Source organism: Nyctibius grandis, chromosome 4 (assembly GCF_013368605.1).
Source record: "Nyctibius grandis isolate bNycGra1 chromosome 4, bNycGra1.pri, whole genome shotgun sequence".
NCBI classification, from domain to species: domain Eukaryota; kingdom Metazoa; phylum Chordata; class Aves; order Nyctibiiformes; family Nyctibiidae; genus Nyctibius; species Nyctibius grandis.
In genome coordinates, this window is record NC_090661.1 from 65,905,295 (window position 1) to 65,932,961 (window position 27,667).

Below are 27,667 nucleotides of genomic sequence, written 5' to 3' on the forward strand. Positions count from 1 at the left end.
GTGCTCAGCAAGGAGACCCGTCTCCCTGTTTGACGGTTTTCTTACTGAAAACTAAAAACATAACAATCAACCTCCTATTTTTTCTTCATCAATGCTGCTTCAAGCAAACACATACATAGGAGTTTAAAAGAATAGAAAAAACGGAGAAGGCTTCGTTAGTTCACAGCTTCTTTCAATGCTCCATGGATACTTCAAGACACATTCAGGTTTCAGCGCTCTACTTGAGAAGGGGCCACAGGCCCTCTGAGTTCACTGAAATTATGAAATTAAAAGAGCTTTATAAAGAATTCACCTTTGTTGAATAGCTGGAATTGTTGGATCCTTCAAGCCTATTTTGTTAATTCTGTCACGTAGATCCTGAATGTTTTTAAGGAGTTCACTGTTTTTTGTGGAAAAGATCTTGTATAAGTCTTTTTCCTCTGTAAGCATCTGTTCACTGGAGAGATCATAAGTCGCATTTAGCTCTTCAGACAAATTCAGAACAAGGTTTTCACAGCAAGTCTTTCTCCCACATTCTGCATCTTCCAAACAGATATCAACAGTTCTCAAGCATTCATCCAAACATTTAGCCTCTTCTGCCATATGAGAAACTTCTTGTGCAGCCTTTCTCAATGTTTTTCCCTGTATTTCAGATTGACTTGAGGGATCTGTGAGACATTTGATGGAAGACTGAATCTTCCTCAAGGAGGTCATAAAAGCTTCCAGATCTTTAAGGACTGTCTCGCGGATCTGCATTTTATGGCTCATTTCTTCAAGCTGGTTTTGATAGTAAATCATAATTTTACTTGCAGCTTGCAGATCTATTGGATTAAATTCATCTCTTGCTGAACTATCTAGGTGTTCCAATTGTTTGCACACTTCAATCTGATTTAGTATGGATCTCTGTAGCTCCTGAAATTGAGAGAATAACCAACAGTGTTAGCAAGTGAAAGAAAACCTGCATCCTGCATTCAAGCTGTACCTATGACTGAAAACCAAACTATACTCACAATAAAATAAGTAAGCTAAACAGGGTGGTTAAGAAAGAAAACCTCTTTTTTCCTATGCTGGACTTCGGTAGAGGGAAGGAAAAAGAAGAAAAATCAAATAAAATGGTATGCCACACACAGGGAATTTGGTCAGCATTATAGAAAGCCCAAGCCTCTTTCCAGCAGACAAAAAGGAGAGACTCATGATGAGAGTCCTGGGACTGAAACCAGCAGGCTCTCACTGTGGGAGATCACTCAGAGCACAGGTGGGCACAGAGATGTTTGTTACTCTTCCATCTTTTAAGTCCTTTATGTTATAGTTTTGGTGGAGACTCACATGCATTTAAAAATCTCTTAGTGAAGTCTGCATGCTATCTGCTTACAGCCCTCACACAAACAGCAGTGTGTCAGTGTTGTGAAACTCCAAATGTGCAGAGAGCTGGGAAAAAATGCAGGGCCTTTCCAGCCAAAAAGAATCATCTTAGACAGAGCGCACATGCTCTCTGCCCTACAGCTTGAGAGACCTAAACCCAAATTAGCTTGAGAGCCAAGGGCAGAGAAATGCAAACTTTCAGTTCTGCGCAGCTGTCAGTGCGTTCAGCTCGGAATGCACGTCAAGAACAAAACAATATTCACCATGCCTAATGGACAGACCAGAGCCTAGGCATAAGATATTGATAGCAGGTGAACAAGTTACTGCATACATGCAGAGCTTCCAAAACCATCCTGGGGTGTGCTCAGATACCTCAGCAGATGTGACACAAGGCAGCTTAGTTTAGCTCACGAACTAACACCACATTACACGTATGACTCCACAAAGTGATATAAAGCCAGGTAGGAACAGAATAAATCTGGATCAAAGGAAAGTCCTAACCCAAGACAAAATGTTCACGACTACGCTTTTCACAGTAGAGCCTATTGAGGGTCCCTGGCTGGCTCTACAGGAACAATGACATTTAAAGAAAAGGGAGTAAAATGTTGTTATGACTTTAGAAGGTTTGGGAAGCCTTGTGAGCAGTCCCAAACTCCTGAGTGAAAATCCCATGAAGTTCTCTAGTTCCTAGACATATTAAAAACTATTCTGGCTAGGGTGTGGGCTCTGCATTTTCCCTTACCTTTAGTTCCCTATAAGCAAGATCACTATTCATCAGATTAAACTGCTGGATGTCCTTTTTCTTCAGACGCTGATCTAACTCACATAGAAGAACAGATTCATTTTCTATTGGCAAAACAATTTCCAAAGCAGTCCTTAAAGAGTTTGTTCTAGAAGAAAGGTAACAAAACATGAACTGGGAAAGCAAGCAAAAAAAGACACTCAACATTTTACAGCACAAAAAGCCACAAAGATAATGTAATTGTCTAACAAATCTAAACCTCCTCCTCCTGAGGTGAAAGGAGTTTTTACATTGATTAATAAGAAAAGCAGTGTGAATCCCAGTGAATTTAACCAAAATGTTGAAGAAAATAACAGTAAACTTGGGAATACTGAACAGTGATGTTACAAAGATTTGGCTCGGTGCTTCTTGGAGCGATTCACACTATCTGCAATGTGTATATGAACCAAGTATAATTAAGAAAAGCTTTATTTTATGCAATTAAAAAACAGGTTCAAAATGTGCAGGTATTTTCTGTAATGCGCACTATTGCCTTCACAATACACACATTAGTTACAATGAACTACTCCTTAGCTAATAACATGAATTGTTATTTTATACCTGGTACTTATAATATCCTGAAGCTCTTTCCATTCTCCTTTTAGTTTGCTTCTTGTCTCAGAGATAGCAGCCTGCTGCACTTCATCCACAAGATTTTCTAAGGTAGATGAGATGTTTTCCAATTGTGTCCAACCAGAACTGGTTTCGCTCTCTATTACCTAAAAGATATGCAGTGCTAATTGCATTAATATGATACTGTATTTCTCAGTGGACTGGACAGTTCATAAAATTACAGTCACAAGAGTCTCTGCAGGAAAAAGTGAAAACATCACCTGAAAGTAAGAGTATCTATTGCTTTCTTTTTCTTTACTACTCCATTTTTAGCTGCATGCAAATATCTACCAGCTTTTTATGATGAAAATTTCCATGTCAGATAAATGCCTTGGCTACATTTTATAAAAGGTTACAAAAAACAAATGTAGAACTGAACCAAGTTCTGAGATGCTAGATAACCTTCGTACTTCTTTCAAGCAAAGACTTGAAAAATTTCAGTAATAAATTCTCCAACAACAATTACGTGCCTTTTATCACCCCCTTAAGGTTCTCACAAACCTAATCAATTTATAAATCCTGGAACAGTTTCATTCTGCACATATACCACTGCCATTTGATCATTCAACTCTGATGATTCCTCCAGCCCTGACCATGCTCCATGACTTACCATTCCTGCTGACAAAAAAAAGCTACTTTCTGTAGTTATGTTTTCCATTAGACCTACTTCACCCTGCAGAACACAAACTGAGAGCCACCAATTTTTTCTTTCAGCAACACTTGCAAAACTCCACTGCGAAGTAGGAATGCAGTTCTGCTGAAAGCTAAACCCTTGATTTCCCTTCTAATAATCCTGGTTGTAAGGATGCTCCTTTTCCCTTGGCAATACACATAAGACAGAGAGGTGAGGGCTCTGCATGAGAAAATAACAATTTAGGCACCAAGTATGTTTTTGAAAGATGAATACTCACCTGTAGTTCAAGCAGCTTATTCTGAAGGCATGAAGTGCCTTTTATCTCATCAGTAAAGCCAGACGCCACTTTATCTCTGCTGATTTGCAAAAGTTCCTCCAGGTTACTTCTTTGTGTGTTATAGCTAAAGAAAGATGCAATCACTTTCAGAGAGAATATTATTTCTAATTTAGTGGAACATAGCAGGGGCTGGGACTTGCTGACGAATAGATTACCATATAAAATAAGCACAGTCTATTGCAAACACGTATTTTTACCCAAGTCCCAAATGAAAGGGCATAAATGAGCAACATATAAAAGAGCTGAGAATTGCTCACCTGGCTAATTTTCAAGTATGAATGCCTGCCTGCATTCTCTAAACTCAGTTTTATGAGCATAAAAATGTCAGTTCTTCAAAAATGTGACACTTTTTTTTTATTTTGCAATATTTGAAGTTATTAGTAAGGCAGATACAGATTTTTCTGGCTCAAGAGCAGAAGAAAAAGTTTTCTAGCTTTAAGTGTTCTTGCTGCAATATCTGAATGTTTGAAGCATTTAGCTACTACAGTGCTTCCTTATCAATTACAGAGCAATATTAAGTAAACTGTAGTAGAACAGAGTTCTGCATAGCAGAAGTGCACCGTTTGATACATTCAATTAATTCATCAATGTCTAGCATAGTATTATCTCAATATACATGCATTTTATTCTTTAAAAATTACCTCTCTAATAAAGCTGGTATGGTCAAATCACTGTCTTCCTCAAATTTCTGTGCATAGCTTTCTCCATTGTGATGTTTCACATCTGGTTCCAAAACTATATCTGCGGCAGGTCTTGAGGTCTAAGTAAAAATAAAAAAAGGCAACAATGATCTCTGCATCATGCTGTGTCAATACATAGTGAATACTAACGGGCATCTGTGAACTCCCGAAAGAAACAATTGCTTCACATGTCCCAAAGGTGACGAGAGATACCATTCATAAATACAAGATGTGTTTAAACTCAATCATGAACCAAAGCAGCAAATTTTTGAACACTTGGAGCCAGGTCATTCATTCTTTCCACAGATACTGGGTCTTTGGCAAGCACAATCCACTTGTGCAAATTTCTGCTGCAGCTCCATGGACATCCTTGGGTAACCACTGTTGCTGTCTTCTGCAGTTTTTGTCAGGCTGCTTATACCAGTTGCCTTGGTATGCCTCTCGCTCTTGACTCCAGGATATGCTCTACTCCTCAGTTTGAGGCTGGCTGATGTTAATTATACTCTTCATACTTTGATTATCCATGAGAGAACAGATTGCATCGTTGTATCAGGGACAATATTAGTAGCCTTACAAGACATCTCTCTTGATAATAGCCAATTCCTACACATCTTCAAACTTTATGTAAATGCCATGGGTCCCTTCCTATAAATCACCAGTCTGGAGGCTGTGTGATGAGCTGTCTACAGCCTTACTTGATGAATGTTTATCCTAAATGAGACATCTTCTGTGGCATCCAAATTGTGAACTGCAGTATCTTGTCTCGCTGAAATTATTTCTAAGAAGTTACACGTGTTCTGGTTTTCCCTGTATTTTTCTAAAGTAAATGCCTCCCACTCTTCACTATTTTTCCTCTCTGTCCTCTGAAACTTGTTCAAATTACTGAGACATTATGGGGGATTTGCACTTGAACACAGCTTCAGTGACTCTTCCAGCTGAAACCCACTCTTTAGCAAAATATAATGCAAGGCTGGAGACTCACACCTCTTCAGGATGCCTAGTGCTGTTCCTTGCATGTTACTTTTTTACCTAGTCTAAGTTCCCAAGTGCAATGAATTTTTGATGTCTGACCAGAGGCCTGAGGTCTTACCACAATAAGAACAGTAACACAAACAATCAGTTTTTTCTTTTGCCAGTGATCTCCCCTAGACAGAGCACTGTTTCCTAACAGTAGGTATGGACTTCTTACCTCCTGTACCGAAAGGATATCAATTTGTTGAGAACAACTGGGCTTTTCTCCATTCTCAGAAGCAACAATGGAGCTCCTACATTTAGAAGAAATTTCAGCTTAAGAACAAAATATGAAATACAAAGAGAGAAAAAGAAATCCTGGCTAATGATTAAAATCAGTGCAGCTGTGTTGAAGTGTAATCAAACATTGTACTTGCTAGTCTATGAAACTTAATACTAGATGTTTAACTGCACAGTTGCCCATAGTAATGTACAAGTAATATACTTGGTAGTACATTTACAATATCACAAAATCTATCCATATATTTGATTTCTATGAATCTACAACACATCATGCACTCAGTCACCCACTCTTTCACAGAGGACTGTCCTTTTCCAGCACGAGACAGGAGAGCTGTGTAAGTATCTGCCACAATTTGCTGGAGCTTTTCTAGCTTTTGTTCACAGTCTGCAGTCAGTGTCCGTATGCTTGGGACAGTTTCTTCTGATAGTCTTCCCAGTACTTTAAGGTCTTCTAATGACTTGCTAAGTTCCCTCAGGTTGCCCTCATGTGAAAAAAAGGTCTAAAGAAAGAAAAACAATATAATAAGCTCATGTTAAGTCATAAGGATATGCAATTATTCTCATACATTTTTTTCTATTTCCATTGTCTTCTTGGATGAGTGCACTTAAAGTGTAAGCTGTCAAACCAGGAGAGAAACATTTATTTTCCCTCGATTCTTTTTCAAATAGAGCCAGGAAAGAAATTAGGATTGCTGGCAACATGTTCCCCAGCTGCATTCACAAGACTATACTGACTCTTGCTTGATTTTGAAATTCATTACTTTACTACAATTTTAGCTAATCTTGGTCCCCTGTTTACACTGACATGTACAGAATTGGAATATTTATTTAAAATATTTCCCATCAATAATTGTACTTTCTAGGGTGAAATCAAGATGTACTAAAAATCTAACAAAAATATGAGCAGAAGGAATACACCTGAGAATGCTTATTTCCCTTTACTCTTGCATATGTAATATTTGCTGAACATGAACCCATGAGAAGCAAAGTCTAGAACTGAATTCAATGAAGACCAGAACTTCATCAGGAGAGCAGTTTCTTCCCCTTGTAAGTGGTAAACTGGCCACATCAATGCATCTCAAAGAGGACGATGAAGGAAAATACTAGAAGCAATGAAGTGTGAAACTCACTGTTCATGGAATACGTAAAAGTCACCATGGCTCACCCTGGCAAGTGAAACATGAAAGTCCTACGTGTAACCCTGTGGTTAATTTATATACAGCAGACACACAGAAGCAAAGCGTGGCTATTGCATGTGAGAAGATACATCTGAAGGCACCTAACACCATCTATGCAACTGTAACAAACCAAGGGAGTCACAGAACACATAATCGTTTCTTATTTTTACACTTTGCACAGCTAAATCTGTTTTAATGCTTCAAGGCTGTCTTTAAAAAAAAGGAAAAAAGATACCATCCATGTAAGAAGGAGGTAATTCTAACAGTCTGCAAGGAGGCTCATAACTGCAGTCAAAAAAGGTAAAGAAATAATTTGTGTGGCCTCTTTATTCTGTGTTTGCATAACATAGAGCACAAGGGCCCTGTTCCACAAACACAGGCTGCAATAACGTACCTTAAAAAGGAGTAAGAAGGACAGACAATGCATTCACAAAGAGAGGTAGGTGAGCAGAAAAGGAGGGTGTCAGGTACCTCATGTTCCTTGATGAGCCCTTTGGTTTTATCCATACTTAGGAGTTTTTTCTCTTTGCCTAATTGCTTATTGATTTTTTTTAAAGTTGCATTAAATTTCTTTTTTTCCCTTTCCACTATGAGCTGGACACAGGATATAATTTCATGATGAACTGCCTGCAAAATTCAGAACACATTATCCCTGTGAGATGATGAGACAGTATTACAAAGCAAATAAAAACCTCAGAACATATTGTGACAAAAAAAATTGTTTTTCAAAGATGTCAAGCCTAATGAGAACAGACAGTGGATTCTCCCTCCTATATATCTCACCTCCCATCTTTTACGAACATCTTTACTCTTTTCTTCCACTACCAGCTTTTCGCGATCAGATGAAATGTTTTTCAGTTTTTCAGCTGCTTTCAAAAATTTGTCAAGAACTTTATTGTCCAGAGCATTAAAAGCTTCCTGCAAGAAAAGCATCATAATGGAAACTAAACAGAACTGAATATAGCTTATTTACCTACTAAAATGACATCAGTAGCATATAAAAACCACGCATAAAGCATGTATACATTGCATGTACGGGCTGTGATGGCCCTTGCATGGGTGAGTATGAGGGCATTCTCCACCCTTGCATATCTGCAAAAAGGTTGCAGACAACATCAGTGTATACTTTTTGGAGAAAATCAGATGTTGTTCTTGTAACTTCTCTTTTAGGGGCAAATTTGATACCAAAGAAGAAAGATTTAAGGTCCCTGAACTCTTCATCATTTCTAGGGAATATACATGAGTGGGTGAAAGGTCTGCATCAGTGCAATGGGACCCTATGTGATGGCCTGGAGCGAGGCTGCTGCTGCTCCTGGCACAAGGCAGCTCAGGACTTGTTGTGCAAGATGAGGCAACACAGATTTTGGGCACTTCCGTTTTTGATGCCTCACTAAGGTCTCTTTTAAGAGATCCAGATTTTGAGATCGGACACTTTCTTTACCAGTTAGCCACTAGGAAAAAAGAGATGATTTGGTATTTATAATCACATTTAAAAAACCTGTGTAAGAATTCAGGCATGTAATTCTTGATGGGAATCTTAACTATTAATCAGGCAAAAAAAATGGCTGTAGTTCAAAAGATGATGAGTTCTGACAGGATGATGGAGTAATTTAAGTTAAGACAGGGCACTGAATAAACTGCCATACAGATGTACATTTCTTCATTCAAGCTGCCTGCCAAATTAATATATGCTAACAGTGCTAAATCAAAAAGCTGAGAAAAGCATTAATAGCTACCAAAAAATAATTCTGATATTTTTCTCACTGTGGTACCTTAGCCTTTTAGATAAATAGCACTAAGAAATACTCAAATTCAGCTGATTCAGAAAACAAACCCACCTCATATCTTGAAATACATTCTTCAGGACTTAATTTTTGACCAACAAGTTGCACAGCCGTTGAAATGGAGGCCTCAAGTTCTTTCTGGGATTCTTCAAAATTGAGCAAAGCCTCCTTCCGTGAGGGTCTCTTCTCAGATTTGGATAAGATGTTGTTCATGTCACCCATGACAGCCTTGGAAGAAAGAGACTCTCTTCAGAACATGCCTGAGTGTCAGTAATTATATAAAGCTATTGCTTCATAACATCACTCAAGTTTTTTGAGTTGAGATACTCTCTTTGAAATGTTCTAGTTTTTGCCCCTATAGGAGTCTGGGAGACTGATTCCAACAGTATAAAACGTTTTCTATTTTACATTGTTGTGGTGTGACCTGGCAGGCAGCTAAACAGCACGCAGCCGCTCGCTCACTCTCCCCCTGCCCCACAAGGAATGGGGGAGAGAATCAGAAAGGTAAAGGTGAAGGGACTCGTGGGTTGAGATAAAAACAATGTAATAATTGAAATAAAATATAATAATAATAATAATAATAATAGAATATACAAACAAGTGATGCACAGTGCAACTGCTCACCACCCGCTGACCAATGCCCAGCTTGTCCCCAGCTAGTGATCCCGGAGGAGGGGAACCCTGAAACTACAATCCCAGAAAAGAGATAGCGAGCAACTTCCCAGCCAACTCTCATCTCTATACTGAGCATGACGCTGCATAATATGGAATATCCCATTGGCCAGTTTGGATTCATTGCTCTGGCTATGCTCCCTCACAGCTTCTTGTGCACCTGCACACCAGCAAAGCATGGGAAGTTGAAAAGTCCTTGATTTCTTAGCAGCAACTAGAAACATCAGTATATTGTCAACATTCTTCTCATACCAAAATCCCATACTGAATCCAAAACACAACGCTATTCAAGCTACTGAAAAGAAAATTAGCTCTATCCCAGCTGAAACCAGGACATACTTGAATGACAAGGAGTCTTCCTAACCATATAATGCTAAAATTAGAGATGTCTGTGTGTATAAAGTACAATAACAATAAAAAAGGAGTACCTCTATTTTGTCTCTGGCTTCTTTAATTCGTGCCTGCAGCCCAGTGGTGTGAGAATGCTCTTGGGACACCTGACTTGAAACACTTTGCGTAAGGGATTGCAATATCTCTTCTGCTGCCACAACTTGTTCTTGGCATGAGGCTCCCCTTGCAGCCAAGCTCTGGTTGAATGAAAAGCATTAGAAGCCTCTACAGTATTTATGTCTTTTTGTTTAAAGGAACTGAATGAAATAGCCAGCATTGATCATGGATGGTTAATATTTGGTCAAAAAATCTTAAATTCCAATTATGGTCAGTGTATTGCACTGCAAAATCTGTGTAGAGAGAAAGAAATTTGCTGCCATCCACAGGGGATTCTGTTTGCTGAAACAGTCTGTCAATGTGATACCTCCCATGTCTTTGCCTCAGTGCTTCAATTAGAAGTATTTTTTAAACTTGCTCTCCCATCCAAACAGCTTTCCAAAGGAATGTACAAACCACACATTTGGATATGCATGGTCTGATCATGAAGTCATCCAAAAGGAAGCGCATATCAAGGCTCAGATTTTCTTGTGGTATTCAGTACAAAAAGGCAGGAAGCAGTTGGGTGTTTTGCATGCAAAAGTAGTGTGCCATATTTGAATATTTATCATGAAATGTCGTTATTAGAGCTGTTTTGATCTATGAATATTCAACATGTTTTCCCGTTTGAAGTTGTCAATTAGCATTCTTCTAATGATAATCAGTGCTTTATTCTGGATCTCGACCTCTTGTACTGCAAGTTATAAAAGCGAACAGATCTCTTCTGCTCACAGACATGGAGATACATTTTTGGAGGCCGCATTTCAGTGTGTCTCTTTTGTTAATTTGTTGTTTTTAACAAACTAGTGTCGCACTACAAAATAAGGCTTATTTTATAAACACATGCCCACAATTACAAAAAGATGAATAGATTCTTTTCATAGGTTTACACTCCTAATTCTGTCAACTAAACACAGTGCAAGAAGGCACAAACCAAAAGTAAACTAACACTAATTCTGGTTCACAGTTATTGTAGGTGGATTTAATACACCAGAGAAGATCTCTGTTTAATTTTAGCACTTAGACAGAGGCACTCCAACGAAACCTCCTTCTGGTGGTCACCTTCCTACTGTTCGATTATGCTGGCCCTGTTGCAGAAATAGGAAAAGGCAACACAAGACAGTGCTTCAGCTTCTCCAGTGCAAAGCTTGGCTTCTTTGTTCAGTCTCACCTCCACCCGCAGGTGAAGAAAATATATCAGACTTTGTACTGAAGCTGCTGAGTTATATATACGTATGGTAATCCCTGGCAGAGAGACATGGGAAACAACAGAGGCTAGTGGAAGCAATAAGAAATTCACCAGTGCTCACTGTGGATGTTTAGAGCAACTGCCTATAAGCTGAGATGCACAAATTAGCCAGTATGCTGCTGAAAATACTTCAAGCATTCCAATTTTTGACAGGTAAGCCTTGAATGCAGCCAAGTTGTCCCAAATCTCCTCCCTGCACTGTTGGGTAGATGACAGAGGGCCCTGTATGACCAGGGGAAATTCTCAACTCAGCACCTTGCAAAGTTTTAGTCTGTTGCAAATGCTGTGCTGGACAGGGAATAATTATATCACTGTTGATCAGTGACACTAACAGCACTTCATTGGCACCTGCTCTTCATCTGGACACACTGATGTTGGAAGATTCATTTATACCTCATCCAGGAGTGGTCCTGGGAAATAACATCAAAACACTAGCACTGCCTTGATTTTTTACCAGTGTTACAGCACAAAATCCACATTCATTGCTTCACTGACGATGGCTCATTTTATCCTAGCCACAAATCCATGCTGAAGGGTGAATCTGATGAATTACAAGCAGTGTATTTCCATTTTCACCTGCAAATGTTCCTCCATCTCAGGTTCCACAGGCCCCTCATGACTGCTCTCACTAAGCAGGTGTTCAGCCTCTGCTGCCCAGCTGTCCACCCCTCCAAGGAGCTCTTCAATTTTCTCCAGGCTCCCTGGAAGCTCCCTGGTCTTTTCAGCAGCATCTGTACTCTCTTCACCAAGCTATAAACAAAGAGCAGGGTAACATGTTCATTCCTGTCCTCAGTTCATGGGTCTCTCCAGTACCCTCCTGCAACACACAGTCACCACCTAGGTTACGTTCCAGCTTTTGCACCCAACAGGGATTGAAGGAGTGATAAATGCCAAACATACTGGTAAATAAACCATGGGAGACTCAGTTCTTCAACCCTGAGAGCAGGTGGGACAGCACAACCTGTGCCCTTATGGCCCGCCCCCTCCCCTATAAGCAAGCAGCCACAGCCACACTACTACGCCAGGGAATTGTCCAACAGAACGATAGCTGGTGTTGGTCAAATTCAGACCAGGGATCATGCTAACAGTTCGTTCGTACTGGCAGTCACAGGCCAGATCTCAAGCATTTGCCCTTGCTTTTTTATATAAAAATAAATATAATATATATTATAGCTATAATGTCCAAAGTAATGCCACAAAAAATAACTCCTGAAGTCCTTAAGCCCTTGTAAGGGTGCAAGAAGCCTCTCTATCTCTGCTTTCTGAATGTATTTCCTAAAACCATCTCTTAGTAAGGGTTTTTCTAGGAAACTGTGGATTTCCCTCACCCTTGGGAACATGTTTCCTTTGTTCTTCTTGCATTCTCACTGAGCTCATCTCCTACAAAAATGTTGTCATTTTTTGCCACCATTTATTGTCACAACAGTACCTTTAATAAATGTCAATGAAAGGCTCAACTTAGAAAATTAAGAGCTTTAATATACCCAGGCAGAGTGAAATTGTCGTTCTTGTGAAAGCATTCTAGGAAATGTAATATATGTAACATTAAGCAGGTTATATAGGAATTCACAGCAGCCTCAAAACCTGTCAAGTCAGCTGGCGTAAAGTTGCACAACCCTGCAGCAATAATTACTTTCTACTAGCTGAGGCAGAGATTATAAAATTTAGCAAAGGCTCACAAGCTCTTAACAAATTGATTGAACTCTGCAATGAGATTTCCTTTTCTAAGTGGTTTTAAAACTTCCATTTAAAAAATTGAACATTTTCCATCATGTCATAAAGAGCATTTAACTGAGTCACAGACTTAAGAATGGGATACCTCTGTGCGTTCTCTGTTCCTCCTGTTTTAAAACTGGCAATATTGAGTTGATCAAAAGATTTACTAACCTCTGATTAGCAAGTTGATAAGTCTAGAAAATATGACTTTGAAGGCTGCATGGCAAAAGAGTCATATGAAACCAGTAACTTACAAAGTGTGTCCTCTTGATGAACTTAGCCCATCTCCTGTTAAGTTTCTTCAGCTCTTTGGCAATATTCGATCCAACTTGCTCTTTGCTGACTTCGATGAGATAGTTTCCAGCTTCATTTAAGGAACCATGAACTGAATTCCACTTTGCCAGGATCTCAGCAGGGATCTAGACAGAAGGATAGAAATCATTTAAAGCAGAACCCTGCCAAAAGTTTTTTTTCCAAAATGAGGAACAGAAAAGCAACAACCACCACTGTCATGTATAATGCTTTCCTTCCAGGAGGCTTCCAAGTATCTCTGTCTGTCATTACAAACAGAAATCCAACCATGTACCTCTTTCGGATGCTCATTTCGTTTTTCTTCCAGCCACGTCTTTAGTAAGTGGATGTTTTCTGTATAATTACTCCAGGAAGACAGGACTTTCTGTAGGGTGGCATTTACATTGGAAATATAGTTTCTGCACGTAGAAATCTTTGACTCCACTGTCTTGAAAAGTTTGCTGATTTCTTGAGGATCTCCAGCTAGGACATCAAATAGGGAATATCATTATACGTTTGGAAACAGAGAGGTTAATTACATAGAAGTAGTATTTTACACAAAATATAACTGGGAATTAAAACTGGTGACAGCACACCAGTTCAAAATAGAGGTCTTCATATCAGGCTATGTGCATGAACTTACCTAAGTCAGGATTGCTTATGTTTTTGTTTTTCAAATCTTCACAGATGTGAGCAGCAGTTTCTAGTAGCGTTTCAAGTCTCTTTTCTTCAACGAAATTCTGCCCAAAGTGAAAAGTAATTGGCATGGGTAACACCAACCCACATAAAACTAGGTACAAAATTCAGCTTGGGATACATTTTTTTCAATATGAGCCTATAACCTGCAGGTTAAACACAAACCATCCAGCAACCCATCTGCACTCTTTAGTGTGAAATAGACCTGTTCTTTTTTCTGCTTGTGCAGAGAGTAACTTAAACGGGAATATTAACTCCTGAATGCCATTGCCTGAGTCACAGCCCTGCATGAGTCAGGACTGTTTATTTGAAAGAGTTAAGGCCCCAGGGCAATATTGAGAAATGGCATCTAGAACAAGTCAGGCAGAATTTAGTCATGTAAGTCAAAAAAGTGATGAAAGTGAAAGGCGGGTCTCCCTGCATGCACAGAAATATTGACGTGCCTAGTTCCTGCCACAGACCAAGATCCAAACTGGGGACAGAAAGGGTGAGAGAGGAAGAAATGGGAGCAGAGAAGGAGATTTGTGCTTTGAACATTCACACAGGGAATGAGAGAGCTGATCCTCAGACACCCTCTGTCTGAGCTGCATCTCATCCCAGAGCTCCCCACTCCTACAAACATCCTATCTAGTAGGCTACAAAACAACCTCTCCTGTGGCAGTGACAAACCTGGGCCACCACGCCACCACTCAGCCTGGACTGCACATCACGGGACCAGAAGGAGAGCCAGGAACAAGCCTTAAACTCCTAGAGAAACCTCTATATTCTACCAGCTTGAGAAAGACCATGAATCACAACTGTAGAAATAACTTATAGTAAGTATTTATGAAATCAACTGAATCAAGAACCTCAGCACAGATTAATTCCGTACTCCCATCTCACCACAGGGTGACACTGCTCAGGAAACTGATATTTTATACAACCTCCTGTTGCCTCCTTCCACAGTTCTGATGCTGGTGAAATTCCCACTACTTTAACTAGGGATTTGCCAGTCTGAAAAGCGTCTGAGAAACTCTTTAGAAACTCCACTAAGATGGAATTCAGGGGGAGTCCCATGAACTGGAGATGGGGCAAAATTTATGGCATCAGCATTTTCATCTCTCTGCCTCTATTCTTGATGCATCTTTGGCAGTATTTGGGGTAATACATCCCCTCCCATAGGCCTAAACATGCCATCATTTTAATAACCTGAGCCCAGAAGCTGAGCTAAGCACAAAATATAACAAAACAAGAAAACTCATATTCACTGCGAAGCGTAAGGAGGTAAGGAAGCCGGAAAATGAAGAGGCAATAGCAAAAGGCAGTATTAGCCAGCAGTGTGGGTAATGGTTGCTTTCGAAGATAGCAACTACTGAACTACCTCCGAGAGGTCTGAGTTAGGGAAGGGCTGCTACTGCTGGCCTTATAAATAGTCTAGAAAGAAAGAAATTTTCCCAATAAAGAATAAAAAAGGGCAGAGATAAAATTACAAACAGTCACAGCTCACTCTACTTCTCCAAACCGAAGAAAGAACTTTCATTCAGAGGAAAACGGGAAGACATGGAGAAAGCTTCTATGAAAGTCATCTACCTGTCATTCTTTGCATAAATCCCAGATCTCACAAGTCTACCATGCTTCTACCAACTATCATCTTCAGATAAGGACAGACACAAGCTTGAATCAAAGAGAGGTGGGGAAAAATTATTGTCAGAGTGTGATACATATATTTTAAACTTACATTCCAATTTTCCAGCAGTGATTCCACAGACTCTTTTGTCCCATATTTCATGTCCCAGATATTTAGCTTTAACATCACCTCATTGGCAACAGCTGAGCACAGTCCATAGTGGTATTCAAGAAAGGTGCTGGAGTTTGTGAAATGAATATTGCTGAATCTGCAAACAGTGAAATGTTCCAAAATTTGACTCAAAATCATTGGATATAGAAGGCACTAATGTATAAAGTTTTTACCCCAAAAACTCAGAATGACATATATGCAAACACTATTTTGTTATGACAGGAGTAAAATTTTAAGATAACAACAGTTCATTTTTTTAAGTAGCCACAATTTTGAGTCAATATTGACTGCTCAATTTATGAAAAACCTTAAATGCCCATAAAAGGGGCATCTATCATCTGTATGCCAAAGGGTCTCAGGTTACAGACACAATTCACTCATCATTTTTGAAAATACCCTCCAACAGATATATGGGGTTGCACAACCTCTAGATCTGAGTGATTTTTAAAGGTGGAAATTAAAAATCAGAGAATCCAAATCCCCAGAGAAATTTTTACATTCAAAATACTAATGTTTCCTACCCCTAGTGTGTGTTTCCTATCCACACTAGCAAAGGGCATCTGAAAAGTTCCTGTTAATGAGCTCCACTTTCTACATATAATTAGACATTCATTGGACCAGTGAGTGAACCTGCCTGCTCTTCATGACAGTGAATCAGTGCTTAGGTGGAAAATGCTCTCTTTCTGCAAGGCATGGATAAATTATGTGCTTTGTTCAGCATAGCAGAGCAAGTCAATAGCAGAGCTAGAACAAAACATCATCAAAGCAGAGGGAATTTGAGGATCACAACCTTCTTTTCATTTCCTCTAACTTTTCAGGCACGACTAGTGGCATATTCTTTTCATCTTCATTCTTAAATGATTGAAGGGTGACCAAGTGAGAATCAAAACAATCCATCAAGCCCTGTGAAGAAAAAGACATAGTAAGCCATTCATTTTAATTCTAGAGTATTTCACCTGGGAACCTGCAAGTCACCTGCTATTAGGGTAAGAGCTATTAAGAACTAGTCAGCACAAAACAATCTTCCAGTGACTTTACTCATTAAAGTGCAATGAAAGTATTTATCTCATCAACTTCTAAAGTACATGTTTAGTGCAGTACTATATGATTTCTCTTACCATTGTGCATCTAGTTAAATATAAGGATATAAGGAACATGAATCTACGCTACCCATGCTATCAGTTTTTTCCTCACTTTCACTGTCATCTTTAGCACAAAAAAGTGGCATTGTAACAGTTTCAAGATATTAAGCTGTGCTTTGCTATGTGTTAGCAAAGACTGACAGCAAAACCTGTGGAATAGATCTATTATGTCACACCTGCTTAATAAAGTATTTGACTGCTCAATAAATTTCCATCTAATACCACGCTGACAGCACATCACATTAATCCTCTGATGGCCAGTATCACATGATTGGGGAATATTTCATGGGCATGTGTCTCAGCACCAAATTCCCGATGTAAAATTAAAACAGAAAATGCATTGCACAGAATATAAGTGTATGCATAAGTTGGATATAAAAGAAAGAAATATATATAAAGGTATATATAAAGAAATATGCTAAAAGTTCATTTCTATGTAATAAAACGTGTCATAAAGCATGTTAATGGAAATGGCTAAATCCTGGGGCAGCCCTCAACCCCAAAAATAGTGCACAGAATTTAAACACTTGATTTTGTAAACTTAACACTGTTCCAGTCAGACAGTTACGAGCATTGGTGGGTAATTTCCAAGATCTTAAGAGAAAGTAAAATTTCCATTATAAGGTACCACCTTGGCAACAAGATCCCTACATGAGATATTCTAAAAGGACTGACTAGAGGAAGGAGGGGGAAAAAAACATTCTCAGCAGAATGTCTTCCCATCAGGAAAAGTGGATTTGACAGAAATTAAGTATCTTGGGTTTCTTCTTCTTAAGGAACTTCATGATTTTATCTACATATTCAATGGGGAAACAGAAATCCCTAAACCAACGACATCTCTCTCTGTCTCACTCTTAGAAATGCTTTAACTACTTTGGCTGAACAACAAAAATCATAGATCAAATAGCTTAAGTTCTGCGCTTTTTAAAGTTTTCAAACTCAAGAGGACACTTAAACTATTGTCAGTGTAAAGATTTCAAGATCAGACTAAATAACTTGCATGGTGCTAAGGTACCAAAATACCTTCTACTGCTTTGAATGGAATTACAGAGTGATTCAGCAAATACTTCACTTTAAACACATAAGCTACATGAACTCACTGGAATGTAACCCTGAGCTCAGGTGCTTTTCTGAATAGGTATGCATTAAGCACAGATTTAAAGATAAGGATGCAATTACCCTATTACTTAACAAACAAACAAGTTGCAGGAACCACATAAAAAAGAATACCATAATGTACTCATTCAGATAGTACTCAAATTTAATCTCACCCCAGTGAAGTCAGAAACCTTCCTTACAGACCCATGCAGTTATTTAATTAAACTCATCACTGTTCAAAGGTATGTTCAGAAGAGCTTTTAATCTCTAGAAGATAAACATACCCACACCACTTCCCAAAATGTCAAATAGCAATTCCATAACAAGTGCTTTGCTAGGTCAGACTGAAGAAGAAAGTTTCTTTGTGATCAGCATACCTTAAATATTACAATTATTTCTCTGAAGACAGACATTGCTTTAAACGGGTCCTGCAGATCAGGCAAATCTTCTGCCTGCAGATGTTCCACCTCCTGAAGCCAGGCCTCAATGCCATCCAGAGGGGAGGGCAACATGTGGTCCAGCTTCACTTTCCATTCATTAATCTTAAAAAAGGAAAACAAGTGATTAAATTTCTCACTATTATTTTCTTCCCCATTCCCAAGATACTGACATATGCTCCGTAAACTGATGCTCTAGACATCCAAGAAAAAAAGCCACCTGTCACCATTCAGAAAAGGAGCTGCCAGTGACGTCAGCTGCAAATCAGCTACGTTTACCTGAGACCTAGATTTTCTCCCCAGCCTGTAATCTCTGTACACTGCAGAGAATTTGGCAGTTACTGTCCTTGGCTGGTGACTATCTCAAGGCCCAGCAACAGGGAAATTTATAGTAAATTAGTTGCAAAATAAAGGGGAAACGGGGATGCTCTGGACAGCTTTCCATCATGGGTCTGACAGGGGAACATCTCTTCCATAAAGAGCAATTGCCAGCAAGGCCCAACGCATCCCACTTGCGGCAGAGGGAGACAACACAGCCAACCTCATTGCAGAGCACTGACCAATCAGATCTCACTATATTACCATCTGTGCCCTGGGAAAGAACATATTAACACACTTTCCTATCTGCATCATTACATGAGCCATAATTATGTCCCAAAAGAACCTTTTAAGCATAAATAGGCCAAAAACTTTGATCAGAAGAGTGCTCAAAGATAATCAGATACAGGCCATTTTTCACAGATGTCTCACAGTCCTGAGGCTCAGGAGGCAGAAGGGTAATACACAGTCACCTTCTGCCTCCTCTTGGGCACTGTACACCACTCAGTTTGTCTGGACTTCAGGTTCAGGGTCAATACCTCTTTTATCAATCTAAACAAAGTATCACCTCCCCACTTTTCCCTGTGTGAGTTGTTGGGGTAGACTTAGGCTTCTTCATCAAACACACTCATGCTGGTAATGAAGTGAGCTAGAAATATCTCTGACCTGAGAGATCAGTTTATCCCACTCTTCTCTCATCTGCTGCTGGCCTTCGCTCAGCTCAGCTTCACTTCTTTTTGATGACAACACAGGCAGAAAAGGGTTTTTTTCTCGGTTAAATGCTTCCATAAATGACATCATTTCCTAGGGATAAAAAGGAAGAGTAATTCATAGAAGACAACTTCAGATGGAAGCTCACAGAGCCAAGTACTGCCTTTGAACACATTGGTATGACTTCCATTAACTTCAAAGGGTGTGATGCACAGAAAGGCAAAATAGCAGTAAAGAGGCATACTTGTCTCCAGGCAGTGTTTGGGTCTGAAATTATAGGTGCCATTCACTAGCAAAATCTGTATTTAATATAATGTCAGTGCAGTCAGGACATGGTTCTCCCCTCCCTAACCCTTCCCTCCCACCAAGAGAAAGGGAAAATTCCTCCCCTCACCGTCCCCCATGGGCCATTTTATTACAAACTCTGGCTACAATATAAACCAAAGGAAATTTTACTTCAGGCACAATCTATAGCCAACATTTCAACTACAACATTAGTTGGGTAAAACCTACAGTTATTATTATCACAGAAATGGCGAAGGTGACCCTGTAAAGGGCCTATGTGCTTGAATCTTGTCCAAGTCTTCAACTATGTCAACCAATTAAAAGACACTACTTAACTCTATCCAAAAAACCTTGCTCTGCTCAGAAACCAAGTAGCATATATCTGTTTCCTAGCAGAAAGAATTTCATCCTATCCTTCCCTCAGTCATTTGAGGGCATTTACCAAATTCATTGTCAGATTTCCAATTCTTGTTTAAAACTGAAACACTTCAGTTTAGTCAATGAAGATGAAAAGCTATGTTTCTGGGAATATTTTTAATATTTCTTTTTGCAAAAGCAGTTAAATATGAAATGCAACCTACTTTGTACTTCTGGTAATATGTTTCATTCTCTGTGTCGATCAGCAACTTTGCTAACTTCTTCTCTTGTGCAGCCAACCAGTTCACGGCCTCTCTCACTTTTTCCTGGTAATTAGAGCAGAAAATTTCATTTTTTCCATTTTGCAAGCCTTGTTTTTAATTTACATTGTGCCATAAAACAACACACATTGAGCATACGATAAACCCTGTTCAAAACTATTGAAAACCAAATAATAATTCTGGGGACTCTAATGAGCTTTGGGTCAGGCACTATTATAGAGCAAGGTCAAAGTTTTAAACCTGGCACTTGGATATATAAAGGCATCTTAAAAGAAGAGCCTGATTGCAGTCCTATTGAAAGGAGATTATCAGCATGGAGATATGTGACTAACCAATTAATACATAAACTCTCACATGAAAATATAGAGAATAGAAAACCTGGTTTTCCAAACAGTATGATCTGTGAGTGACAAATTCTGTTCATTTTACATGTGAACTATTAAATATAAAGCTGAGTTGTTCTGCATATTTGCAAATCTGTCTCCCTCTACTCCAACATTTACATACCGACTTCAGAGCACACATGAAGACAACTAGGATTGAAAATGTCCTCTGTAATAGTTAAATGAAAAAACAAGACAACCTGCACAGCAATTTCACCTGTATCATCAAAAATCTATCACATTGAGTCTTGACTACCACACATGAGCATCAGAATGTTCAAGCCAATTCAGCCCTGTCAGTAGGCAAATCAGAGGATCTACTATCTAACTGTTACTGAATCAGGTTATAAACTGGGGAAAGAAAGTTTTCTTGGCATCCATGATGCACAGTCCTTTAAAAATGCCTCAGTGATTTCTCAGTGATAAACCACGACATACCTGCATGTCTTCTTCAGACTCATGCAAATTCCTGGAGTATTGCAAAAACTGAGCCACATACGTCATGATTGATTTCTCATCTGGATTCACAACGTCAACATCTATAAGAGCCAATACACCATTTACATAATTATGCAGCCTTCTAGGCCTGATCACATAATTACATGCTATACTGCAGTTACTAAAACACATTACCATAAACATGTTTATTTTTCAGCAGCTCAGTTAACATACCATTGACAGAAATTAATATTTAATGAACATTTTTCCTTGGGAATATTTTAATATAACATGATTAACTAATGAAAAAGTTTCTCCCATGAACGGGAAAGTTTCATATCCTTTCTTCTGCATATTGTTCCTGCATTTGCTGCCAATTCAAAAATCCTACAAATCCTAAGTACAGTCGGTGTTATAAAATAAAGAACCTCTGGTTTGAGCATTACCACGAAGATCAATGTCCCATTTCAATCTTAAGCACATTCTTACTTTTTCCTGTATTACAAGTCAACACATACAGGATTACATTAATCTCACTTCTGATAACAAAGATTAAAAAAAAAGCAGATCATTCACCTTCAGGTTCAAGAAGCCGTGGAATATTCAGCTCCAGTTCTGCAATTCTGAAAGCCTCTTTCAGGTTTTCTTTATTGCTTCTAGCTCTTGCCTTCTCCAAATCAACTAGACCTGGTCGTAAGGTTTGGATGATGGCTAAAAAAGGCAGTCCGCTTCGCCAGCTTGACTTGAAATCAGTCACATTGATAGAGCCGTGCCTATCCCAAAAATGATTGGAAACAAAATGTTATAGCCTGTTTCCTCAGATGTCCTAAGTACAAATTTAGAAATAGAATATAAATTCAGTAAAATGGAGTATGAACCAAATCGAAGGAGTTATAGAGAACCTTGTCACAGAACTTCTGCAGAAGCTGGGTCAGACAACAACAATACAGCCAGTACTACCAATCGCTACAATTATATATTCTTATACTGTTTTTGCAAAATGACTCAATGTTTTTATCTTATGTTGTATTCTGAAGATAAAGCCTTGCTGATCCAATATCCTTTCCGAACATCACCTTTGTGCTCAAGATCTATGCATTCTATGGGATGGAAAAACAAGTAAAGCACTGAAGAACGTGTAGGCATTTCTCTGTAAGAGCATCAAATATTGGAATCACCTCTGGCTTTTTAGAAAATCCAGACCTTACAATTGACCTATTACTGCAGGAAAAAGTATTTCTTTTTCTCTTATTTAGCTTAGTGTCTTTAAAATATCTTCTACTAAGCACTGTCTGGACAGTGCTGTGAGGTGCCCAGCTCTGCAATCCACCGTGAATTCTGGTACAACTTTTCAGAAACAGCCCATATATTATAAGCATGTTACAGCATGGAAAAGATGTTGGGTTTCAGGTGATCAAATTTAGTTACAAAACAATGGGCCAGGACTTACAAGATTTGTTCTTTTACCAAAAACTATAGGATTCACTGATAACAAAATCATTCAACATAATCACAGTTCAGAAAGGATGCTACAACAGACACGGCAATACTGCTGGGAAAAAAAAAAAAAAATGGGCAGAGAGCTGTTTTTTACATGCCAATCAATCTTGTCCTGATAGAACACAGCTAAAAGGGAAACTTCAGTGCCTGAAAACATTCTCCCAGCAGAAAGTGTCTGATGTGCTGATGAAGACCTTTATCTCCCACTAACAACACAGAGTATTAATAAGATGTTACTAGAACATAAAGCAACTAAAGAGCTGGAGAGAAAGGGATGACATTATTGTAAAACATATTTGAAATATCCTGGAGTGAAGTAGTAGCCCTTGAAGAAAATGCAAAGCATGTCCCTTGCAAGAAATACCTGTATCTGCTCTAGACAGTGTGTTGTGAATACTCCCACTGAAATCAGCAGAGCTATCTGTACAGCAAGCATAAGGAAACATCTTGTTAGAATTGGGGACTAGGACCTCTAGGACTAGGGCCCTTCTTGGGGATCATGCAGTGTTTTGGCAGAAAAACACAATGCGTAGGAATGCTAGAAATCCTACATTTTCCATTTTAAAAAAAAATATTTATTGAAACTTGGTTAACCAGTGTCAATCACGAGGATTAAAACTAGCAAATCATGTTAACATTCCACTAGACTTATCAGACAGAAGCTCCTAAAAGAGAAAAGCCAAACAACTCAATTTACATTGTGGTATTTTATCAGTAGGATTAGCTTCACGTTATTATATTTAGAGGGCTCATTTAGGGTCTAATTGATGACAGAAGTACTGGTAACACCATCTGAAATCTAAAGGATTTTCTGCTAAGCTGTCACTAAGTAACGTTAAAAAAACAGGGGAAAATACCACCACACTTAGAGGAAAGCAGTAAATAAAACATGTAACATAGTATTTATAAGTCTTGGATGGAACTTACAGGGAACACTGTTCTTTTGCCCACAACAAAAGAGCCTTTGTAGCAGAGATCTTCCACCGTTCCTTAATTTTAGCCCTTTTTTTAGCTGATCGGCTTGCCTTTGGAGAGGAGTCAACAGCACTTGAACAATCAAGTGTAGGCTGATTATAAGCACAAGAAAGTGTCCTTGCAAGTTCTTCAATCTGTCAGAGATGATGGGAGAGTTAATCAGGCTTTAGTGAAAAATTACCAAGACATCAATGGCAAAAAAACAGAGAGAATTAGAAAGAACTCAATTACAGCTGTAATAGTAGTTCCCTGCCCCCAAAGATCAGATCAGGTTTTTTCACCTGTTTAAGCTGAACTATTTCATGCTGAATTCCCACCTTCACGTGACTTTTGGCAGGAAATATGCACCCCAAGACTTCCATGTTATACTGTGGGTACCAGCACTGGCATCAAGGGACCTTCTCACTCAACACACTTTTCTACTCCTCCCACCAGTGAAAGCAGCTGGTGGCAGCTGTGTTTTCTGGTGCCAACAGCGTCAGGTACTAGGCATGCTCAGAGTTTGTCTGCTCACTCAGGGTGCAGGAAAACCTACTCAAGAGACCTCAGAGATCTACATTTGGTTAGAGAAGTTTGGTTTAAGTAAAAAAATAACGCATACAGCTATGTGCAGCACAAGAAACTTCAGTACCTAAGTACCTTTACCAAGAAAAATGTGGGCTACATCTAACACTGTTAAATAACTTTGCTTCTTGGCTCTCTCCTGAGCCTCAGTCGCCAGTTCACCCCCAGTGCACCTACGTTAATTCACCCCTGGGCTCTTGCTAGAAGGCAGTTTGGCTCCATCATCCTCTACAGTTCTACAACATGATTAAAGCAAGGCCCTGTGCTTTCAAACACCCCTCCTCCCCATAACCTCATGCTACGTAAGGGACGTGCTCAGTATCTTGTATGAGAAACATCACTACGACAGCCTGCATGTTATTTCAGGCACCTGGTACTGAAAAAAATAACAGCAAGAATTACACATTGTGAGCACAGCAGATACTGAAGAGGGGGCTGCCTCTGAGGGAGATGGATGTGAGCCACTTTGCACTGCCTGCTCTATTTGGAGCTTAATTATTACAGGCTTTAGACAGATAGGCAAAGTTTACCCTATTTTTTAATTGGTTACTTAAAAAAAAATCTCAATATCTTTCCTTCCTACTACTTGCAGCTAGATATTGCTCATCAGGCTGTAATGCCACCATTGCATTGGTGAAGCAGCTCAGAGGCACTGGTGCGTCTCCTCCCTGAGCCGTCACTCCAAGATGTCAGAAAATAATCTTCTGCTTTGTACTAATTCATCTCGTCTGGCAACCACGTAAGTCAATACATTTTTATGCTTTTTCCCTCTACTAAAACTCTCTTGCATCGCTGAAATACTTACATGAAAATGAAATATAATTGTCCAAATTAGGCCAAGCACAATGGAAGGTTTTCCTTCAATAATGTCAGCAACATGAATATTTATGAGCTTGAGCTAAGGGAAAAAAAAAAGGCATCATTGTTAACAAAGAAAACGTTCCACCAGCTAAACTGGCTTTAGTTGTGAATTTTGAAGTTAATACTCACTGATCTGCCCTTTAAAAATGTCAAAGCATTTTCTATGTTGCTTCTGCACTGGAAGGTATTAAATCCTTTCTCCCGTGGCTGTAAAGCAAAAAGAACAGGTTACATCTGCAGCGTAAAAATTAATTTTATTTTATATTTTGGTAAGGAAAGTCCTGCAAAGATTCACAAATTACTTTGGATCAACTTACTTCAGTGTGTTTCAGTGTCAGTGGTGTAAGAATAACTTACTTGCAAATAGGCCTATGACTCCAGAGGGATCATTCATACGGTGACAATTAAGCATATCCAGAAATCTTTGCTGGATATGACGAAGGACTGAGGTAATATTTTTATTACTCTCTCTTACCAGACGTTGACCTGAAAGCACTTCCAACAGATCCAAAAGCAAATGTCCTTGCTGTATGTCTGTATACAGGTCTGAGATAACAGAAGGAGGTGTATGCTGCAAAATAAATTCCAATGCTTGTCACACCAGCTTTTATCATTTTGAATTCCACACACTATAGAATATCACAGATTACTTTGTTAAAAAAATGTTTAGCATCCTTTATTTTTTCAATAAGCTGAGATACAAACCCTGCATCTAATCAGCCATATCCTGCTTCTTCTAACCCATTTTTATGTTTGTCTCTCATTCCCCCTTGCCTTGCTTCTGGGTTTTATAAGGGTTATTTTAGGCCACATTTTCAAGTATTTATACTTTTCAAGGAGGTATGTGGGAAAAGACCCCTAAACTTTGAAAAAGGGCAAGTTAAGAGAAGCTGTTCATTCATATTTTGTCTTGTTAATCAATGTACCCTGAGTACAAATTCGACTATAGAGCTGAATAACTAAACCCTCACTCTTTTAACCCACTTGTGGACAACACAAACCTACCAGCAGCAGCTTCTGCTCAAGCAGGGACCAAAACAGGATTTTTTTTTTTTACCTGACCAAGTCAGAGTCCCAGCATATACTGCATGAGCTGCTTTGTGAAAGCCTAAAGAGCACCTACACTACTATGTAGTTTGTCTTAATACTTACCAGTCACCCAGGCCATCCCATTAAACTCATGTTCTTGGATTGCATAATAGAATAATACTTGCCTAAACACAGTAAAACTAATCATAAACACAGTACACCTCATAAAACCCTGAGACATGCGCCACAATCCAGCACAACTATGTTTTACCACACCAGCAAAAAAGATACTGTCATCAACTTACAAACCGTCTCCTACAAATGTCCTTGGACTATCACCAATACAATGCTGTTACACCTATTAAACAAATGCTTTCCAGAAGCTACGTTTTCCAGCCAGTACCTAAAACCTTATATTAATCTTGTTTATCCCTAAAAAATTTAATCTCCATACAGTACACCCAAATCGAACAGGCAAAAGGCATCTTTCCTAAAGAATCCCCTTCTTACCTTTGCCAATATTGAATTTATCCAGGTAGTGAAGGTTTTCTTCTGTGTAAACTCTCGCTGCACTAGGGGAAAAAAAAAGAAAAAAATAGTTAATGGAAAAAATTATCTAGTTTTATTTCTCTTTCTCAAAAAGATACACGGCATCCATCTCAAACCTAAGGTACGTTCTTCTAGATATTAAGATATAATTTAATATTAGTCTTTCTCAACTCTTATTTTAGAGCTGATATTTTCTTGCTTGCAGAGATGATACTGCAAGGACGTCTACAACCACCACGCATACTTCTGAATGCAGCAAAATGCAGCTAATGAAGGTTCTCTCAAAAGCTCAGCAAACACAAGCAGTGGCACGAACACATCATCCCACGGAGCAATACGTCTAGGGTAACTCCATCCATTCCTAAATGTTCCTTGAAAAACTCAGAGCGATCATCAGTACAAGATCCACCTTGAAATTCAGGAAAAGCCATGCATGGAGCTGGGTGATGAGACCAGGATGGGGGCTGGGGTTAGGTGATAAATGCAAATCTGTAGGTGAAGCCACACAATGCTACATCTTGGCTAACTGAAGGCTGGGGAGAGTTATTAGGCTGCCATCAGGAAATACACCCTCTGACAGCATCCTTTTCAGTGCCGGGCCCTCCCTGGGGAGCGCAGACTGTTAATCTGGTCAAAGGGGCACATGGAGTCTTAAAAAGAAGGAAGGAGGAAGAGCTTGAACTCGTGCCCCAGTAAAAAATGGTGAAATGAGATTCAAAGCGTGACCCAGTCATGCAGAGATCCAGCTCTTCACCCAGGTCCTGCAGGCTGGTCCACAGAGATAAACTACCAGTGGCTGTGAAGGGAGACAGGAAATTGTTTAAGCCCATGTTTCAAAAATCAGAATATTTATAGGGCTTCTCACATCGAAGTAGAGATCAGGAGAGGGGAAAGCCTTTCTCCACAGCTTGTGGGTAGCAAAAATGAAGAAAAGCCTAGTTTCCCCAAAAGCTGAAGCAGAGCGTGAGCAGCAGAGGCAGACAAACCAGCTCCCCAGCCTTGTCCCAGGTCATGGCCAGTGGATCACACAACTCCCCAGCCCATGTTCCTTCCCAAAACACCACCCCATTCCCAAGACACACCACCTCCAAACCCATGTGTCCCTGCTCAACGTCTGTATGCAGGTCTGAGGAAACAGCAGGAGGTGTTGGCCCCTCAGATTACGGCCTTTCGGGCCTCATCGCAGCGCAGGCGCTCCCGCCAGTGGCCAGCCCAATGGTGCGTGGGAGCAGGCGTGAACACAAACTCCTC

The 27,667-nt window shown here is 39.4% G+C and overlaps 1 protein-coding gene across 1 annotated transcript in view; it reads right to left on the reverse strand.

Annotated features, from left to right (window-relative positions):
- Positions 1-27,667, reverse strand: part of SYNE2 (spectrin repeat containing nuclear envelope protein 2) — a 209,653-nt gene that overhangs the window by 153,664 nt on the left and 28,322 nt on the right. The window contains exons 3-29 of the mRNA XM_068397626.1: positions 26,378-26,439; positions 25,314-25,409; positions 24,968-25,045; positions 24,783-24,875; positions 23,366-23,547; positions 21,515-21,711; positions 20,939-21,039; positions 20,061-20,162; positions 19,150-19,287; positions 18,106-18,270; positions 16,279-16,391; positions 15,429-15,585; positions 13,659-13,755; positions 13,311-13,498; positions 12,979-13,143; positions 11,585-11,758; positions 9,702-9,860; positions 8,656-8,829; positions 7,601-7,735; positions 7,289-7,444; positions 5,928-6,139; positions 5,575-5,650; positions 4,347-4,465; positions 3,646-3,769; positions 2,684-2,841; positions 2,084-2,231; positions 293-891 (exon numbers count right to left, since the gene is read on the reverse strand). Of these exons, the coding sequence (XP_068253727.1) occupies positions 293-891; positions 2,084-2,231; positions 2,684-2,841; positions 3,646-3,769; positions 4,347-4,465; positions 5,575-5,650; positions 5,928-6,139; positions 7,289-7,444; positions 7,601-7,735; positions 8,656-8,829; positions 9,702-9,860; positions 11,585-11,758; positions 12,979-13,143; positions 13,311-13,498; positions 13,659-13,755; positions 15,429-15,585; positions 16,279-16,391; positions 18,106-18,270; positions 19,150-19,287; positions 20,061-20,162; positions 20,939-21,039; positions 21,515-21,711; positions 23,366-23,547; positions 24,783-24,875; positions 24,968-25,045; positions 25,314-25,409; positions 26,378-26,439 (4,168 nt within the window). The remainder of the gene's footprint in view (positions 1-292; positions 892-2,083; positions 2,232-2,683; positions 2,842-3,645; positions 3,770-4,346; positions 4,466-5,574; positions 5,651-5,927; positions 6,140-7,288; positions 7,445-7,600; positions 7,736-8,655; positions 8,830-9,701; positions 9,861-11,584; positions 11,759-12,978; positions 13,144-13,310; positions 13,499-13,658; positions 13,756-15,428; positions 15,586-16,278; positions 16,392-18,105; positions 18,271-19,149; positions 19,288-20,060; positions 20,163-20,938; positions 21,040-21,514; positions 21,712-23,365; positions 23,548-24,782; positions 24,876-24,967; positions 25,046-25,313; positions 25,410-26,377; positions 26,440-27,667) is intronic.